A 19,949-nucleotide genomic window follows, 5' to 3' on the forward strand; every position below is an offset into this window, starting at 1 on the left:
TCAGGCTCCATCCCTTGCCAGGGTCCTCTCTCTCTCGCTTTGTTGTTGGGTTCAGGAGACGCTGGTGGAAAAATGAGAGTCATCCTCCTGGAATTTTGCAGCAGCGGCACGGCCCTGGAAATCCATTTCATTTTGGCCGGGGGCTACGGAGGTGTTGCAAAAGCAAACGGGGGGGGGGGGGGCTTTTGCGGAGGAAGCAGAAATGGAAAGAAAGAGCAAATGATCCGGTTTGTGCAGCGAGAATGGGGGGAATCTGTGCGGGGAGCAGCTGGAGGAGGCGGCTATAAGATGATGGAGTGGACTTGCGCAGGTTGGGAAGTTGGGATTTGGCAGTTGAAGGAGCTGAGTAAGTTTAGCCTGGAAAAGAGAAGACTGAGAGCCATCTTCAAAGATCTGATGGGCTGCCATTTTCTCCTGCTCCGGATCAATTATCCAAGTTACCTGGAACCAATTATCTGACCAAATATTAGGAAGAACTTTCTAGTGATGTTTGACAGTGGAACGGACTCACTCGGAAGGTGGCGGATTCTCCTTCCTTGCCTTGGAGGTTTTTAAGCAGAGGCTGGGTGGCCATCTGCCAGGGATTCATTAGCTGTGATTCCCGCACTGCATGGGGGTTGGGCTAGATGACCCCGGGGGACCCTTCCAGCTCCACAGTTCTGTGCTTCTAAGAGCCAGTATTTCTCTTAACGACATACCTTCCAGCTGTGCCTGTTCTTTTCCTGTGTGAGGGCTCCATTACTGTTTCCTGGAGTTTGTCGAAGCAGAAGAGCCCTGCCAAATAATTAGCACATGAAATCCAGCCCTCCGCATTCCTCTCTGAACTTAATTCTTTCAGGCGGGGAGAGGGCAATTGGACGGTGCAAAGACATCTTGCCGCAGGATCCTGCTGGATCAGACCAATAACCAGGGCCGCATTTAGGTTTGATGCGGCCCTCAGCTCCTGAAGGGAATGGGGCCCTTTATATGTCCAGCTGTCCTTTGTCAACAACAAATTGTCGCTGTTTTTTGTGTTGGATATATGCTATATGGTCATTTATGGACCTAATAGGTATCTAAAGCTATTTGCACATTACAAAATATGTATTTTATCAAAGTAGTTGTTGAACTGAAATACAATTAAGAAGTATATTAATAGTGGTTTTTTTGGGGGGGCAAGCGAGTGGGGCCCTAAGCTATAGCTTTCCCCCCCTTATACATAAAATTGGCATTGCCAATAACACATCTAGTCCAGCATCCTCTTCTCACAGTGGCTGACCAGATGACTCGGTGGGAAATTTGCAAGCAAGATCTGAGCACAAGAGCAACACTCTTGTTTAGCCTGGAGAAGAGAAGGTTAAGGGGGGATATGATAGCCATGTTCAAATATATAAAAGGATGTCATATAGAGGAGGGAGAAAGGTTGTTTTCTGCTGCTCCAGAGAAGCAGACACGGAGCAATGGATTCAAACTATAAGAAAGAAGATTCCACCTAAACATTAGGAAGAACTTCCTGACAGTGAGAGCTGTTCGGCAGTGGAATTTGCTGCCAAGGAGTGTGGTGGAGTCTCCTTCTTTGGAGGTCTTTAAGCAGAGGCTTGACAGCCATCTGTCAGGAATGCTTTGATGGTGTTTCCTGCTTGGCCGGGGGTTGGACTGGATGGCCCTTGGGGTCTCTTCCAACTCTAGGATTCTAGGATTCTATGACTCTCCCCTCCTGAGGTTTCCAGCAGAGCTGGAGGCAGAGCAGAACCATCCCGGCTAGGAGCCACCAATAGCCCTCTCCTTCAGGAATTTGGCCAATTCTCTTTTAAGGCCATCCAAACTGGTGGCCATCCCTGCCTCCTGTGGGAGGGAGTTCCAAAGCTTAACTATGTGCTGTGTGAATAATGACTTTCGTTTTATCTGTCCAATGTTCAGCTTCATTGTATATCCTTGAGCTTTAGTGTTAGGAGAGAGGGGAGCACCTCCTCCTCTTGCACCAAACCATACCAGATCCTGATATGGTTCATGAAATACCCTGCAGTAACGTCCAAGAACAAAACAAATATAAAAGCTGGGCGCGTGTCGTCCTCACCCTTGCAGCAACTCTGCAGCAAGAGCCCCAAAGAGAATTTGCTTCGGGGATTAACAGTTTAAAGTTGATTCCTTGCAGGGATTAATTCCAGACAGATGTTGAATGTGCAACTGATGCTCCTCATAAACACAAGCTTCTTTGCAGCATCCCCATGACATCATGAGCATCATATCGCAACCAGTATACTTCCCACCCCTCATGGATTGTTGTTGTTTAGCCGTTCAGCCGTGTCCAACTCTTTGTGACCCCATGGACCAGAGCACGCCAGGCACTCCTGTCTTCCACTGCCTCCCGCAGTTTGGTCAGACTCATGTTGGTAGCTTCAAGAACACTGTCCAACCATCTCATCCTCTGTCGTCCCCTTCTCCTTGTGCCCTCCATCTTTCCCAACATCAGGGTCTTTTCCAGGGAGTCTTCTCTTCTCATCTCATGAGGTGGCCAAAGTACTGGAGCCTCAACTTCAGGATCTGTCCTTCTAGTGAGCACTCAGGGCTGATTTCTTTGAGAATGGATAGGTTTGATCTTCTTGCAGTCCATGGGACTCTCAAGAGTCTCCTCCAGCACCAGAATTCAAAAGCATCAATTCTTCGGCGATCAGCCTTCTTTATGGTCCAGCTCTCACTTCCATACATCACTACTGGGAAAACCATAGCTTTAACTATACGGACCTTTGTCGGCAAGGTGATGTCTTTGCTTTTTAAGATGCTGTCTAGGTTTGTCATTGCTTTCCTCCCAAGAAGCAGGCGTCTTCTAATTTCGTGACTGCTGTCACCATCTGCAGGGATCATGGAGCCCAATAGCCTCATGGACTACCTGCTTGCAAATTTAGCTCCCAGCTGTGATTCTTGCATTGCAGGGTTGGTTTGGATGGCTCTTGGGTGTCCCTCCAAACGCTACAATTCTATGATTCTATAAATGCTTCTGATAAATGCCTTTGCCTCCATTTGTTCTCCCAGGGCAAAGCCTCCACATGGCCTTTTGAGATGGGATGGGATGGGATAGAGGCTCCCATTTTATCTCGCAGCCTCAGGCAGCCAGTGGTGAGTTGAAGAGGGCAAGGGCAGGAAACAAACGGAGGAAGCTGTCCCCTGGCTTGGCCTTTCCCACAGTTCTCTGTGTGGCTTGCGAGGAAGGAGGACTCCCACTTTGTCCGTCCTTCTTCCAGATAAGACAAAGAAAGAAAAGCATCCAGAGCAGAGCTCGGGTCTCAGCTTCTTCAGCCCCAGGTCCAGGGCTTAATTCGCACACAGCGCCAAGAGGTCACTGCTTGGTTTTGCTTAAGAGGTTAAGAACATCAGACGAGCCCTGCAGGATCCGGCCAAAGGACCATCTAGCCCACTATCCTTTTCTCACTGGGCCAACCAGTCACCACCGTCAGAGGCAGCAATGCTTCTGAATCCCAGTTACTGGGAATTTGAAGAGGGGAGAGTGTTGCTCTTGTGCTCGGATCCTGCTTGCTGGCTAGATGGGATGCTGGCCTGATCCTTATGTTTATATGAATTAAGTACAAAATAGCTTTTCCTCCTGGGCTTTGCTTGTGCAGCCAGAGCCCTAGAACAAAGGCACCTGTGGGCATGCACAAAATGTGCTCCTTTTGACCTGTGATAACAGAAAGGCTTTTTTTTAATGAAGAGGGGATATACTTGTGACTTATTTGCAACAAGCCTCCCAGATTTTATCACAGCAACAGGTGTGGGTTCAACTCATCCACCCAAGTTTCTCAGGACAATCCTTCCTGGGACAAGCAAAGCTGAGGCAAGGCATATGCCCTAAGAACGCGGCTACCAGAGTTTGAGATTTCCTCCATTTCAGTTGGGCTCGTGTAGGAGAACATCCTGGTGGATCATACAATCAGAGTTGGAAGATACCGTATTTTTCGCTCCATAGGGTGCACCGGACCATAGGGCACACCTCGCTTTTAGAGGAGGAAACAAGATAAAAAATATTTTTTCCTAGTTCTACTCCTATAAAAGCCCTGTTTTTTTGTTTTGGTTTTTTTGAGGATCAGCTAAAAGTTTTGCAGCTTTTTTGCAAAGGGAAAAGCCCTGTTTTTTTGAGGATCAGCTAAAAGTTTTGCAGCTTTTTTGCAAAGGGGGAAAAGCAAAGCTCCTTTTGCAAAGGGAGGAAAGCAAAGAGGGAAAGCCCCATTTTTATGGGGTTCAACTCACATTTCTGCAGCTTCTAAAGGAAAGGGAGCCATTTCTACAGTTCTACAGTTTCCAGACAGATAATCTAATCAGCCAGTCATATGTCGCTGGGGAAACAAACAACCTCCCTCTGCAGCACATTCAACTAAGGAGGGCGGGGCTGAAAGGGAGCCGGGACTCTTATTTCTCTCCTGATCTCTTGCTGATCAGCTGCTGAGCGGGGTACTTTCAACACCCCCTTTTCTCTTTGTAAAATAAAAAGCTTGATCCTCTTTTGTCCCCTGGGAAATTCAGCTCCAGGGACCACCATTCGCTCCATAAGACGCACAGATATTTCCCCTTACTTTTTAGGAGGGAAAAAGTGCGTCTTATGGAGCAAAAGATACGGTACCGCTACTCCAACTCCTGCAAGGCAGGAATCTCGGCTAAAGCATCCCTGCCAGATGGCCACCCAACCTCTGCTTAAAAACCTCCAAGGAAGGAGAGTCCACCACCTCCCGAGGGATACCGTTCCCCTGCAGGAACAGCTCTTGCTGTCAGATAGTTTTTCCTAATGTTGAGTCAGAATCTCCTTTCTTGTAACTTGAAGCCATTGGTTTGAGTCCTACCCTCCAGAGCAGCAAACGTAAAACAACCCTGCTCCATCTTCCATATGAGGGCCCTTAAGACAGGGGTAGGCAACCTAAGGCCCGTGGGCCAGATGTGGCCCAATCACCTTCTCAATCCGGCCCACGGACGGTTTGGGAATCAGCGTCTTTTTACATGAGTAGAATGTGTGCTTTTATTTAAAATGCATCTCTGGCTTATTTGTGGGGCATAGGAATTCGTTCATCACCCCCCCCCCCCAAAAAAAAAAATAGTCTGGCCCCCCACAAGGTCTGAGGGACGGTGGACCGGCCCACGGCTGAAAAAGTTTGCTGACCCCTGCCTTAAGATATTTGAAGATGGCTCTCATATTCCCAGGCTAAACATCCCCAGTTCCCTCAACCGTTTCTCATAGGTCTTGGTTTGCAGACCCCTGATCATCTTGGTCGCCCTCCTCTGCACACCTTCCAGCTTGTCCACCTCCTTCTTAAATTGTGGTGCCCAGAACTGGACACTGTATTCCAGTTGTGGTCTGACCCAGGCAGAATAGGACGGTCCTATTACTGAATCTCATTTCTTGCAATTGGAATCCCTTGGATTGGGTCCTGCTCTCCGGAGCAGGAGAAAACCAGCTTGCTCCATCTTCCATGGGACAGTCCTTCACATACTTGAAGATGACTCTCCTCTCACCTGACAGCCTTCTGCCCTGAAGGATGAGGGCACCAGAGAAGATCTGACCCCAGGATAAGGGACCTTTGTGAGAAAGACCTCACCCGCGAGGCTCCCACCCACGCCCTGATGTTTTGACCCACCCTTCCCAAACCAAAGTGTACCAGTCTGGATTTATCCACCCAGGTGGTGAAAGGCCCCTTGTCTCTCCCCCATGGCAGACCTCAGGTTCCAGGAAGTCTGGGCAGCGAGAGGCTGACACCAGGGCCCCTCTTTCTGTGCATGCCTCCACCTCGCTGTGCAAAGAGGAGGCCTTGTTGATGAGCCACGGAGGGCGGGATGGTCTGGTCTGTTGTGAGGCCGCAGGGTTGCGCATAAACAAGATCCTGTGGATGTTTCCGATGGAGAAGGGCCTTGTGTTCCCCCCACCCTGTAATTCTTTGCGTTTGTCCGAGGGAGGAAGAACACAGTGAGCTTGTTTGGGAAGAAGGCGGAGGAGAAACAGCTACTCCTGTTCCCCGGGGGGCTGAGTAATGGCTCCGGCGACTCAAGGAAGCCGTAGCCTAGCCTTGTTCTCACGCTCGAGTGTCCCAGCAGGATCACAACACTCCCCCCCCCCACCGCCCTGCTCCAAGGAGGGAGGGCAAGCAGGCTGCGCACACCATTGCGAGCTCATGCGTCTTTTCGCACAGAGACTCCAACTCCATCCGCCACTAGGGTGGGGGCTGAGGAGCAGCGCAGGAGTCTAGGACTTCACAGGAGGCTTTTCAGCAGAGGCTGGGTGGCCACCTGTTGGGGATTCTTGAGCTGGGAGTCCTGCAATGCAAGGGGGTTGGACTAGATGACCCTCAGGGTCCCTCCCAACGCCCCTGACATTCTACGATACACTGACCTCATAAGGTGGTGGGCTCTCCTTCCTGGGAGGCGTTTAAGCAGAGGTTGGTTGGCCAGCTGTCAGGGATTCCCTGGCTGCCATTCCTGCTTTGCGGTGGGTGTGAATAGAGGACCTTTGGGTGCCCCTTCCAGTTCTACCATTCTATGATCTTTCATATGAAGCTACAACTTCCCTCGGCTCCCAGGACACCCAGAGCTAGAGGGAACATTTGAACCAGGGGGCACCTGTCTCTTAGCTCTTATGCTATGCCAACCTTCGCCAACCTGGTGCCCTCGAGATGCTTTGGACTAGAGCTCATGGGAGCTGTAGTACCTGAGTGGCACCTGAGTGAAGGGGTGTCAGGAGGTAGGGACAGAAGACCTGAGGCCACCCCTAAGAGTGTCTCTGCTCTGAGGCCCTCCTGCGACACAAAGCGCTCAAAATTCCTGCATTGCAGGGGGTTGGACTAGATGTCCCTCGGGGGTCCCTCCCTTCAACCCTGCAGTTCTAAGATTCTGAGTTTAGCAGACAGTCAGGAGCGGAAGTCTGCGACCAGCCCTGGCACTCTGTGAAAGCTGTGAATCATCGTGGGCAGACGGGCGGGGAGGGCGGGCGTGAAGCATGAGTCTGCAGTTCACCCCTTCTTGAATTCTCTTGGGTGGAGCCTCTGATGGGGGCAGGGCCTCTTTCTGCAAGGCTCCCTGTTGCTTGTGGGCTGCGCCTGGGCGGAAGCAGCTCTGGGGAGGAGTGAAAGGGGAGCCCTGTCTCCATGCCCACAGGGTGCAGGCAGCGGGGCACCTTGCCTTCTGACCACTGGCCAGTGGAAGTTTACAGCCATCACTCAAAACAACCTGGCTGTTTAAGGGGAGCCAGTGCAGAAGGTCTGGGTCACCCCCAAAGGCTTGTCTCAACCACAGCACAGTCGTGGCACACAGAATGCTGCAGCACGGTTGCTGACAGGGCAGTGGTATAGATGGGCGGAGTACAATTCTTCTTCTTCTTCTTCTTCTTCTTCTTCTTCTTCTTCTTCTTCTTCTTCTTCTTCTTCTTCTTCTTCTTCTTCTTCTTCTTCTTCTTCCCCTTCTTCTTCTTCTTCTTCTTCTTCTTCTTCTTCTTCTTCTTCTTCGCCCCTGTCAGCATATAACACCTGGGCTCAGAGATCTGCACCAGTTGCTGATTTGCTCCCAAGTAAAGTTCAAGGAGTTACTGTTCACATATAAATTGTGGGAACTAGGATTTCAGTTCTGAAAAAGGAATTAGCCGAATGTCACATTTCCTGTGCTAATTTCTGAAAGTTAATAAAGGTTAGTTTATTTAGCAATTATATTTAATTTCTGTTAACAGAGCTTATGTGAAAGCTAGAGACCGGGTGGTTTAACCCTTTTGTTTCTTCCCTTTCCCCTCATAAAAAAATACAAAAGACACTCTTTTAAAGATTAAATAATAACCTTTCCTCACGGTTTCCTTGCACTTGTTAGATTAAATGCATATGTACAAGGCATGCAAGTCTTACTTTGTTCACTGCAGAGATTTATCACCAAGGCTAAAACTCCAACAGACTCTAACAACACAAAAAGGCTATAATTAACTGCCATAACTGTGCCAACTTAAACTACCACCTTGGGCACAAGGTATAGGATTGTCACAAGATTCTTTCTTAAAATGTTGCAGCCCTTGTGAGTATCAATCTTTGACTTTGGAAGCTCCTGTCCCTTATAAATCCCTTAGCAACTTGGGACCAGTTTACGTATGACGTCACCCTTCCCCGAATGTGCCCACCTGACCGCTTCAAACTGTTGCAGATGCCACCCAATATTTGCATGGAACTGATATTTTAGTGTGGCAGCCCCTACACTTTGGAACTCCCTGCCTCTTGACATCTGGCAGGTACCTTAGGATCCTAGAGTTGGAAGAGTCCCCAAGGGCCATCCAGTCCACCCCCCTGCCAAGCAGGAAACCCCATCAAAGCATTCCTGACAGATGGCTGTCAAGCCTCCGCTTCAAGACCTCCAAAGAAGGAGACTCCACCACACTCCTTGGCAGCAAATCCCACTGCCGAACAGCTCTCACTGTCAGGAAGTTCTTCCTAATGTTTCGGTGGAATCTTCTTTCTTGTAGTTTGAATCCATTGCCCCGTGTCCGCTTCTCTGGAGCAGCAGAAAACAACCTTTCACCCTCCTCTAGATGACATCCTTTTATATATTTGAACATGGCTATCCGATCATACCTTCCCTGTCCCCTTTCCAGCATCTGCTGAAAACATGCTTGCTTAGACGAGCCTATCCAGATGTTTAGGAAGTTGGTGTGAGTTTTAATCTGCTCTTAGTCAATTGTTCTTTTAACTTTTTGCATGCCTCGAATTACTGTTCATTTTTCTTAGCGGTCTTTTAACTTTTCGCAAGCCGATGTGAGGTGCGTGGGTTGTTTTTTTTTGCAATCCCATCAACTTATACCTTTTATAAATCGCGTGGGATAACGAACGCCTCGCTGCCTTGAAAACGTGGGCACTGCTGGTTAAGAGACACAGGGCTCCCACGCCGCATAGAAGGAGTCTGTCTGGAGGTTTTAATCCTTGTCTGAATTTCACCTTGTTAACTTGTGCTGGGGAGGAAGCGATGGCGAGGGAATCGCCTTAAATGGCAAGATGTTCCCTTCCTCGTTCTCGGATTTATGGGCTTGTGGGGTTGCTGCCAGGGCAAAACCGCCGGCGGGGTGAGGCCACCCGAAATGTGTGCATCGGTTCACGAATCTATTTATTGACACGGAATGACCAGTGACAGGGCTGGTGCACAAAGCACAGCTTTGACAAATCTTCTCCACCAAGGAAGCCTCTCCTTTGCTTGCTTGGCCCAGTTTTGCACCAGCCCATGATCCTGTTGTCCCTTAGCGGTGGAACAGCTTGCAACCTTGGTGGCTGGGGGGGGCGTGATCCTCCCACCCTCAGGAGACGCAGCTCAGGTAGCCTCATCAGTCATCAGGAAAACCTCCTCCTTCCCAAGCAGCCACACCCTGGGGAAAATGCTGGAAATAAACGCTCCCCAATAAAGGCTGTTCAAAGGAACAAACCTTGCAGCCCATCGGCACTTCTCCTGCTCTGAGACACAGGCTGTCTGTCAAGGTTTTGCCTTTTACTCCATTGGCCCCTGAATTGGGCTTTTTCCTCCCACCTGTGAAGCCGGCAGGGCACTTTTCTCTCAGGGCACTTCGACCCCACAGGCTTTTAAACTGGTCTAACAATCGACCCCTCTTTCCATGGAAATGTGGGAACTGTAGTTCTGTGAGGTGGATCGAAGTCTCCAAATAACTCCCACCACCCTTGGCAAACTACCACCTTTTACCATCAGAAAGTAGTTCTCCTTTCACAAAATCATAGAACTGTAGAATGGTCGACTTGGAAGGGACTCCCAAGAGTCATCTATTCCAATCCCTTGGCAAACTACAGTTTCCATGATTCTTTGTGGGGAACTCTATCTGTTAAAAGTGGCATAAAATTGCTATAAATGTACCATGTGGGAGAGGTTCTGCTTCGCTTTGGGTCTGGTGGCTGATGGCTTTTAAATTGGGAGTGGCCAAGGTCGTCCGTTTCACAGCTGAGCAGCTATTACGATCAGAAAGTAGTTTCTGGTGTTTAGTTGGAATCTCCTTTCACAAAATCATAGAACTGTAGAATGGTCGACTTGGAAGGGACCCCCAAGAGTCATCTAGTCCAACCCCTGCAATGCAGCAACTACCGCTAGGGCATCCCTGACAGATGGCCACCCAACCTCTGGTTAAAAGCGCCCAAGAAAGGAGAGTCCGTTCCACTGTCAAGCAGCTTTTGCTGTCTGGCTGCTGCATTCTGCACCGTATCCCTAGTTCATGCGCAGAGAGCTCTGACCACCGGCCTGTTTCGCTTCCTCCTCCTGCAGGGCCTTGCCCCATCGAGACATCAGGGACCAGATCTCTCTTTCCCCTTTCCTGCTCCCTGGAAGAGGCTGTCTGGAGCTCAGCCGTGGAATGCCAGGAGGGGACCTCTCTGACTCTGTCCATCTCCTCCCCTCCTGACGCCCGGATCGGCCGCTACCGCCTGACCATGGATGCTGCCACCGACCATCAGGGCTCCAGCTTCAGCCTGGGGGAATTTGTCCTGCTCTTCAACCCTTGGTGTCCAGGTAGGTTATTGCAAGCCTTGGCAAGTGATGCAGGAACCTGCTTCAGCACAGGCGCATCGGGCTCAGCGCTCACCAGCCTGGCGCCCTCCAGATGTTTTGGACTACAGCTCCCATTGACCTTGGCCAGCACCGTTGCGCTGATGCTGCCGCCCCAAACATCTGGAGAAGGACACGAGGTTGGCAAAGACCGGTTTGCAGTGACCGGGTCATCCCACTGTACTTGGTGACATCAGAAGGGATCTGTTTTCTCAGTTTCTGGGCTTTCTCAGAGAAAGCGCAATGCAGTGGTTAGAGTGTCCGCCTAGAACCAAATCTCCCACCCAGCCATGAAGCTGACTGGGTGACCTTGGGCCAGTGCTTGCTTCTCACCCTAACCTACCTCACAGGGTTGTTGTGGAGGTTAAATGAAGGCTAGAATCACGTATGCCACCTTGAGCTCCTGGGAGGAAAATTTGAGCTATAAACATTCTAGTCCTCATTTAATCCCCACAACAGCCCTGTGAGGTAGGTTTAAGCTGCGAGGCAGTGACTGGCCTCCAAGGTCGCACACCATGAACGTCCATGGCCGAGTGAAGATTCGAACCCAGGTTGCCACGGTCCTAGGCTAATGCTCTAACCACTACACCACACTGCCTCTCCCCCGAGGCCTTTTCCGCCTTCCTCTTCTGACAGCATTATCTGCTTCTTCTCCCCGCAGCGGATTCTGTCTTCCTGGAGAGCGAAGAGGAGCGTGTGGAATATGTGTTGACCCAGCACGGCCAGATCTACCAGGGATCCAAGGATTACATCTACTCGATCCCGTGGAACTTTGGCCAGGTGAGTTGCTTCCTTGCCCTCCACTGCCCTTTTGCGAAGCACGTGGAATTGGGGAGCAGGAAGGGCCCCAAAGAGCCCATTAGTCCAAGCCCCTCTGCACTTGGTTGAAAACAGGCACCCAGGAATGTCAATGGCACTGCTGCACAATCAGATCCCTGTGCACAGAACTTGCCTGTCTGTCATCCTCTTAGAGAATCAGGGCCGTCTCGTCCATAGGGGCTGGTGGCGCGCCACGCCAGGGCGCAGGGCCTCCCAGGGGCGCCCCCACGAGCCTGCCGGCATACTGGCCGCCCCCTCCCCAACCCGCCTGCGCCCCCATGGGCGGACGGGCGCTCGTGCGCCGGCAGGTGGGCGGGTTGCAAGCCGGCTGCCCTCACCTCCAGGAGCCCCAGCTGGAGCGCTGGAAGGGTGCGCAAAGCCCTGCGCCACTCCAGCGCCATGCCCCTCATCCCCCGCTCACCCACCCCCCCTCCAGAGGGGCGGCCAGCACAGGATGGAGGCGGGCGGAGAGGCGGGACGCCGGGGGCGCCGAGGGATTGCCGCCCCACAGCGGCCGATCCCTCTAAGACGGCTCTGTAGAGAATGTTCCACAAAATAGAGGAGGGGCAATATGAGTTGTTTCTGGCAGATGCCTCCTGGGATGGAGATAAAGAGAGAGTGCAAAAGGCTCTTCAGGCAATGGGTTTCAAAACGGCCGAAGCCCCAAAGGGCTCTGTCCTCTGATGCCCTACCCAAGAAGTGCTTCCATTATCCGTCCATCTATCTTTGCACCCACTCATAGATTACTTCGGCTCCTGATATCATGATGTCCACAAGCACAGAAATAATCCAATTGCTCCCAGAATCCGAAGTTTCCAAAGGCTTTGGGTGGATGACAGTAGATATTTAAAAGCATATGGGGTGGGTTTTTTAAAAATGTAACCCTGGCGAAGGTTTAGAGAGAAGAGCGTGGAAATGGATCTGTCAGAATGGTTTTGTTTCCTTTTGGAGAGTCAGCACAGACAACAGAACGTGCTCCTTCACAAAGCACCCAGTCAAACTGCCGCAAATCCCAGTGATTGCTGCCAACTCTGAAGGGTTTAAGTGGGGATTAGATAAATTCATGGTGGATGTAGCTGTCTTTGGCTATAAGTCACAATGTTCTACCTCCACAGTCAGAGGCAGTGTGGGAATTGCAGATGGACAGAGTTCTTGCACCCCGGTCTTGATAGCGGATGTCCTGTGGGCATTTCCTTGTCTGTTGTGAGAACAGAGTGCTTGGACAAATGGTCTGATCCAGCATTAAAGCTCTCCTTATGTGCAGGGACGCGAGTGGTGCTGTGGGTTAAACCACAGAGCCTAGGGCTTGTCGATCAGAAGGTCGGCGGTTCAAATCTCCACGACGGGGTGAGCTCCTGTTGCTCGGTCCCTGCCAACCTAGCAGTTGAAAGCACGTCAAAGTGCAAGTAGATAAATAGGTACCGCTCCAGCGGGAAGGTAAACGGCATTTCCGTGCACTGCTCTGGTTCACCAGAAGCAGTTTAGTCATTCTGGCCACATGACCCGGAAGCTGTCTGTGGACAAACGCCGGCTCCCTCGGCCAGTAATGCGAGATGAGCGCCGCAACCCCAGAGTCGTCCGCGACTGGACCTAATGGTCAGAGGTCCCTTTACCTTTACCTATGTGCAGGCAGTTTAAATGGAACACTCCTAGTTATATGCTGTTATTTGATCATTTTGATGCCTGCGGGAAACCTGCCAACTGGACCCGAGCACGAGATTCCTCTCCTCTCCTGCAGCTTCCAGCAACTGGTATTCAGAAACATTGCTTCCTCCGACCGTGGAGGCAGAGCAAGCCATCCTGTCTAGTAGCCATCGATAGCCCTCTCCTCCTCCATGAACTTGTCTCACCCTCTTTTAAAGCCATCTAGGTTGGTGGCCATGACTGCCTCCTGCAGCAGTGAGTTCCATAGTTTAACACTAGGCTGCATGAAGAAGGACTTCGTTTTATCTGATGCCAATGGTGTTTTAAATATCCCAGAAATTCATCTCAAATGAGTGAAACCCAACAAGCTGAAACATACACACTGAGGACCTTTCAGGGCCAATGAAACACTCCCACACATTTCTGGATGTAAAAATGCTGACTCCAGAACTTGCAGGAAACGAGAGAGAGAGAGGGGCGCGCCATAGATCACTGAACCCAGACAGGGTCAGGAGAAATTCTGCACAGCTTGCATAGCATTGCACAATGGAGTCCAGATTTTGTATCTGTTCGCAGGAGCAACATGACCCACATGAAATTCTGTGCATGCAGAGTCACAAAAGATGGGCATCCCTTGGGTATGTGCGAGTCTGGAGATGGTGCCCCCAGATGTTTGGTTTGGACTGTGGGAGGCAGCGCCGTCTAGCAGGCCAGATTGAGAAGGCAATTGGGCCGGATCCGGCCCCTGGGCCTTAGTTTGCCTACCCATTATCTAGATCAGTGGTGTCCAAACTTTTTTTCCAAAGAGGGCCAGATTTGATGAAGTGACGGGCTGTGAGGGCCAACCAAAGTTGTTAAGCTTTTTTGAGGATTGAAGTTGTTCAGGTTTTTTTTTTTTTAGGATTTTACCCCAGGAAGTAAACTGCCACAGGGGCCAGATTAAACCGACCAGCGGGCCTGATCTAGATAGTCTGGCTCTACCTCAGGCAGCAGGTGCTGCAGGGTGCGCAGGAACAGGGAGGTATTTGAGCATCTTTCCCACGGGCAGCTTTAACCTAGCCAGCATCTCTTGGACGTAGCAGAGGATGCTGCCCACTTGACAGCGTTGAACTAAGATGCAGCTGGCCGTCTGGTGGGCTTTGCCCATGGGATAGGGAGAGAGGGAATACCTTGTCCTTTGCCTCAGACAGCAAAATGTCTTGGGCAAGTCCTGTTCTCCAGCCCTGAGGCAATCATGCCAGGACACCATCCATCTCCAGATTTGAGCACATGATAAGGAGAGAACAGAAGGTCCCTGGCCAGAAACAACCATGTTGAGGGCACTTTCTGGAGCCAGTCTAATGCCTTCCAGATGTTTTACACTACAACTCCCGTCAGTGCTGGCTAGAGAGCACCATGTTGGCAAAGGCTATTTTTTTTTTTTAATAAGATTTTATTATTTTCCAATAAAACAAAGAGAAAACAAGGTACAACATCAATACAAAACATAAGCAACAATAGAAAACAAAATCAACATTGAACATAATCAACAATAAACATAATCAACATTCGAAACAATAACAGCAATAAAAACATAACGATAACATATACAAACCTTAACCAATATCTATCTTTGTATATTTCTTGTTTCTAACTTCTCTGTTTGGGGACTTCCCCCGTTCCCTCCACTGTCTTCAAAAAAACAAATACTTCTTCAAGGTAGGGCAAAGGCTATTTTAGAGGATGGGATGGCAAGTTAAACCAAGATCTAAGATTCCTGATGGAGTATGTCACCTGGCCTTGGGCAAGCTGTACCCCACAGTCTCAGCTCCTCCGTTTGTGAACTGGAGCCAAAGATAACACACTTTGCACTAGTTTTTTGGGTTTCAGTTTGTTGTATTTTTTTCGGGCATGCGCCAGAAGCCAACAGGAACAAGTGCAAACATCTGACTGTACAAAACGTTCATCATCACATCACCCAGACCACCATTCCTGGAGCTCTCCAGTAAAAACAGGAAGCAAATGCAGATATTTGAAGAGAATAAAAACAGATCAAATCCATTTACAGCAAGCCTGCACATGTGGAGAAATCAGATAATAGTCTAAAACTCATCCAGATGACAGCCAAGGACATGGAAGTGAGGAAAACACCACAGCATTGGGGCAAGATCTGCCTGTGCAGATTCATTGGCTGTCAGGCTTGATCAAAAAGTCTCCTTTGGGGTATGGTGGCCCCATAGCCACACAAACAGTTTCACAGAGCAAGGCAAGGGCAGGTGCTGAGCATGGCTCCCTCTGCCCCAGATGCCCCAATGGGAAACCCACAAGCAGGAACCGAGCACCAGAACAACTCTTGTGGCTTCCAGCACCTGGTGTTCATGGGCATTGCTGACTCCGACTGCGAAGGCAGAGCATAACCCTCCTGGTTATGGTGTAGTGGTTAAGAGCAGTAGATTCGTAATCTGGTGAACTGGGTTCGATTCCCCACTCCTCCACATGCAGCTGCTGGGTGACCTTGGGCTAGTCACACTTCTCTGAAGTCTCTCAGCCCCACTCACCTCACAGAGTGCTTGTTGTGGGGGAGGAAGGGAAAGGAGAATGTGAGCCGCTTTGCGACTCCTTCGAGTAGTGATAAAGGTAAAAGGAGCAATGAACATTAGGTCCAGTCGTTTCCAACCCTGGGGTTGCGGCGCTCATCTCGCTTTACTGACCGAGGGAGCCGGCGTACAGCTTCCGGGTCATGTGGCCAGCATGACTAAGCCGCTTCTGGCGAACCAGAGCAGTGCATGGAAACGCCATTTACCTTCCCGCCGGAGCGGTACCTATTTATCTACTTGTACTTTGACGTGCTTTCGAACTGCTAGGTGGGCAGGAGCTGGGACCGACCGGCGACCTTCTGATCTGCAAGCCCTAGGCTCTGTGATAGTGCGGGATATCAAATCCAAACTCTTCTGCTTCTTCCTGCATGCATTTGCCTAATTCTGGAGCGCAGCAGGTTGGGACTGTTCACCAGGCCAAACTGTGCTTTGGCTCACAGCTGCCCCCTCCCCTCTTTTAGCCTTTCTATGGGGCCAGAACAAGGGGGAAGCTTCTCCCTGGAGTTCTCTGTTCTTATCTGAGGCTTCAGCGAGCATCTAATCTCTGCTGCACAAACAGGCCAGAGGCATCCTGGCTGGCTGTCAGCCTCCCCAACTCCTCTTCCTGGACAGCGAGATAAAAACCGCTTTCTGACGCCTCCAGCGAGGCAGCCAGTTGTTGCTCTCTCTGATGCCCGAGAAAGTCCTTCAAAGTGGCATCCGCTGCGGCTCTCGGTGCCAGACTCTCTTTCCCTCTGTAGGCTCTGCAGCCGTGAGTAAAATGTGCATCAGGCTCTCCCAAAGTCCTGGTTGTTGCGGCTTTGAGAAATGGGACCCCACTGAAGGATTTTCTCCAGGAGGCTTCATGGAAGAGAGGGCTATTGATGGCTCCTAGCCAGGATGGCTCTGCTCTGCCTCCAAAGTCAGAAGCAGACATGGCTCTGAATCCCAGTTGCTGGAAACCGCAGGAGAGGAGAAGGCTCCTGTGTTCGAATCCTGCTTGTGGGTTCCTAATAGAGGCATTTGATCTGGTTGGCCACGGTGAGAACAGGATGCTGGGTGAAAAGAGCTGTTGAATACCTTCCAACATTTCTCCAATAGGGGCATCCTATTCAATAATAATAATAATAATAATAATAATAATAATAATAATAATACCCTGTCCATCTGGCAAGTTGCCCCAGCCATTCTGGCCAGCTTTCAATATACAGTCGAACCTTGGTTCCTGAACGGTTTAGTTGCCAAGCAAATCGGCTCACGAACACCGCAAACCCAGAAGTAAGTGTTCGGTTTGCGAATGTTTTCCAAAAGCCGAATGTCTTCCTGCAGCCAATCAAAAGCCATGCCTTGGCTTTCGAACGGTTTTGGGAATCGAACGGACTCCTGGAACAGATTAAGTTCGAGAACCAAGGTACCACTGTATATATAAACATAACAAAACATTTAAAAACTTCCCTATGCCTTCAGATGTCTTCCAAAGGTTGTATAGTTACAGGTAGGTAGCCGTGTCGGTCTGCTGTAGTCGAAACAAAATAAAAAACAAAAAAATTCCTTCCAGTAGCACCTTAGAGACCAGCTAAGTTTGTTCTTGGTATGAGCTTTCGTGTGCATGCACACTTCTTCAGATAAGGTTGTATAGTCACTTATCACCTTGGCTCGCATAACTCTACACCCTCGGGACGTTGTGGACTCTCCTTCCCTGGAGGTTTTTAAGCAGAGGTTGGATGGCCATCGGGCGTGGAATCACAGTTAAAACACCCTTTAGCTGGATGCTTGACTTCTGTCGAAGGAGCCTAGAATAGCAGTAGCTTCGTTTTTGTTCCTGTGTCACAGCAATGATGGACCTTGCCTGTCCCGCTTCCCCATCTTGGGCTTGCTGATCGGAAGGTCAGCAGTTCGAATCCCCATGATGGGGTGAGCTCCTGTTGCTCCTGCCAACCTAGCAGTTTGAAAGCATGCCAGTGCAAGTAGATAAATAGGCACCACTGTGGCGGGAAGGTGAATGGCATTTCCATGTGCTCTGGCACTCGTCACGGTGTCCTGTTGTGCCAGTAGCAGTTTAGTCCTGCTGGCCACATGACCTGGAAATCTGTCTGTGGACAAACGCCGGCTCCCTCGGCTTGAAAGCGAGTTGAGCGCTGCAACCCCAGAGTCGCCGTTGACTGGACTTAACCATCCAGGGGTCCTTCACCTTTACCGCTTACCCCATCTAGCCAACCCTACTGAGCTCTCAGCAGGTGGAAATCCTAAACTGAGAGACAAAAACTCCCTTGCAGCTCTTAGTCAGACCAGGCCAGTCTTTTCAACCTCTTTCTCACAAGTGGGTTCAACCTCCAGCACATTCCAGGTGGCTTGGAGCGAATTCTGCCGGGTTGAGCACCTTCTGCATGAATCAGCTTCTTGTCAGCACCATCCCCGATGCCCTGCAGGTTCCATCCTGCCCGAGGGATCACGGAAAAATTCCCTGGGTTTGCAGGTCAATGTGGAAGTCCTGTGTGGTGCTGCAGAAATGAGGGGAACATAAGAAGCAAGATAGGTGTAGATTGCTAATGGTTTAGGGGGCTGGACGGAGTCCCTGCTGTCAAGACTTGCCGCAGGCCGTCTGCATTTTCTTGAGCATTTTGGCAGAAGGCAGGAAATAAGAAGAGTGTGTTTGTGTGCATGTGCGCATGGATAGAGAGCTGAATGGAAGGTTTGCCTCCAGTAAACACATAGAGGAGAGCGCAAAATATGGTCTGAAGCTCAACATAAAAAAAACTAAGATCATGGCCACTGGTCCCATCACCTCCTGGCAAATAGAAGGGGAAGAAATGGAGGCAGTGAGAGATTTCACTTTCTTGCGTTCCATGATCACTGCAGATGGTGACAGCAGTCACGAAATTAGAAGACGCCTGCTTCTTGGGAGAAAAGCAATGACAAACCTAGACAGCATCTTAAAAAGCAAAGACATCACCTTGCCGACAAAGGTCTGTATAGTTAAAGCTATGGTTTTCCCAGTAGTAATGTACGGAAGTGAGAGCTGGACCATAAAGAAGGCTGATCGCCGAAGAATTGATGCTTTTGAATTCTGGTGCTGGAGGAGACTCTTGAGAGTCCCATGGACTGCAAGAAGATCAAACCTATCCATTCTCAAAGAAATCAGCCCTGAGTGCTCACTAGAAGGACAGATCCTGAAGCTGAGGCTCCAGTACTTTGGCCACCTCATGAGAAGAGAAGACTCCCTGGAAAAGACCTTGATGTTGGGAAAGATGGAGGGCACAAGGAGAAGGGGACGACAGAGGATGAGATGGTTGGACAGTGTTCTCGAAGCGACTGGCATGAGTTTGGCCAAACTGCGAGAGGCAGTGAAGGATAGGCGTGCCTGGCATGCTCTGGTCCATGGGGTCATGAAGAGTCGGACACGACTGAACGACTGAACAACAACAACAACAACAAACACATAGAAGAAGTCTATCAGTGTTTCCTAGCCGTGATAGCTATTGCAGTGGTTAGACTAGGATCTGGGAGATGTGAGTTCAAGTGCCCCCCCCCCGGGTCATGAAGCTGACCTTGCGTCAGTTAGTGCCTCTCAGCATAGCCTACCTCACAGGGTTGTTGTTGTGAGAAGTATGCACACCAATTCGTGCTCCTTGTTGGAAAGTTGCCGTATAAATGTGATAAAAATGAATAGCTAATTGTCAGTGTACCAGTTGCTGTGGATCACATGTGGGGAGCGTGGTCTTGCACCCAGGTTCTGCTTGTGGGGTTTCCAATGAGCATCTGGTTGGCCACTGTCAGAATAGGATGCTGCTGCCTTCAAAGGGCCCCCGGCCTGATCAATTGATGGTGGGGGGTGCTTGACACATGACCATTAGGTCATCATCTGGCAGACGCTTAGCCAGTCATGGTGGGGAGCTGATTCTGACCAATCAGGACAGAATAAGGATGGTAAGGGAGAATTTAACCTGGAGTTAGGGCCTGGCGATGGAAGTAGCTAGCCGTTCTTAGGGGTTTGCCAGGTAGGATAAAGCTGTCCCATTCCCGCTGGTGGGAGGAAGAGAATCCCACCAAGGTCTAGAGGTGCTTTTGCAGGAAAAGGAAAAGTGGGTTGTCCTGAGCTGCTACTCCTGTGTTATTGCAGGGCGATGACGCTTTGGACACCTTCCAACTCTACAATTCTATGATTTGAGGAAGAAATTGTTTTCAAAGAAACAGTTCTGTAGTGGAGGATCGCAAGCACAGTTCGTGTTTAAACCTGAACTGGCATATCAGACAGAAAATCAGGACTCTTGGCTTTAATACTGAACCGGTCACGCTTTTATCCCGCTCTGAGAGTTTAATAAAAACACAGTTTTTGTTTCCATTGTGCCTCAGCTCTGATTTATACCTAGTACAGGGGATAAGTTGTCACAGGAGCCCCCCAATATCAAGAGT

At 50.0% G+C, this 19,949-nt stretch overlaps 1 protein-coding gene across 1 annotated transcript in view; it reads left to right on the forward strand.

Annotated features, from left to right (window-relative positions):
• TGM2 (transglutaminase 2) overlaps positions 1-19,949 on the forward strand; it is a 62,619-nt gene that overhangs the window by 20,699 nt on the left and 21,971 nt on the right. The window contains exons 3-4 of the mRNA XM_033153895.1: positions 10,240-10,482; positions 11,180-11,298. Coding sequence (XP_033009786.1) covers positions 10,240-10,482; positions 11,180-11,298 — 362 coding nt within the window. The remainder of the gene's footprint in view (positions 1-10,239; positions 10,483-11,179; positions 11,299-19,949) is intronic.

This window comes from Lacerta agilis, chromosome 6, assembly GCF_009819535.1.
Source record: "Lacerta agilis isolate rLacAgi1 chromosome 6, rLacAgi1.pri, whole genome shotgun sequence".
Classification (NCBI taxonomy): domain Eukaryota; kingdom Metazoa; phylum Chordata; class Lepidosauria; order Squamata; family Lacertidae; genus Lacerta; species Lacerta agilis.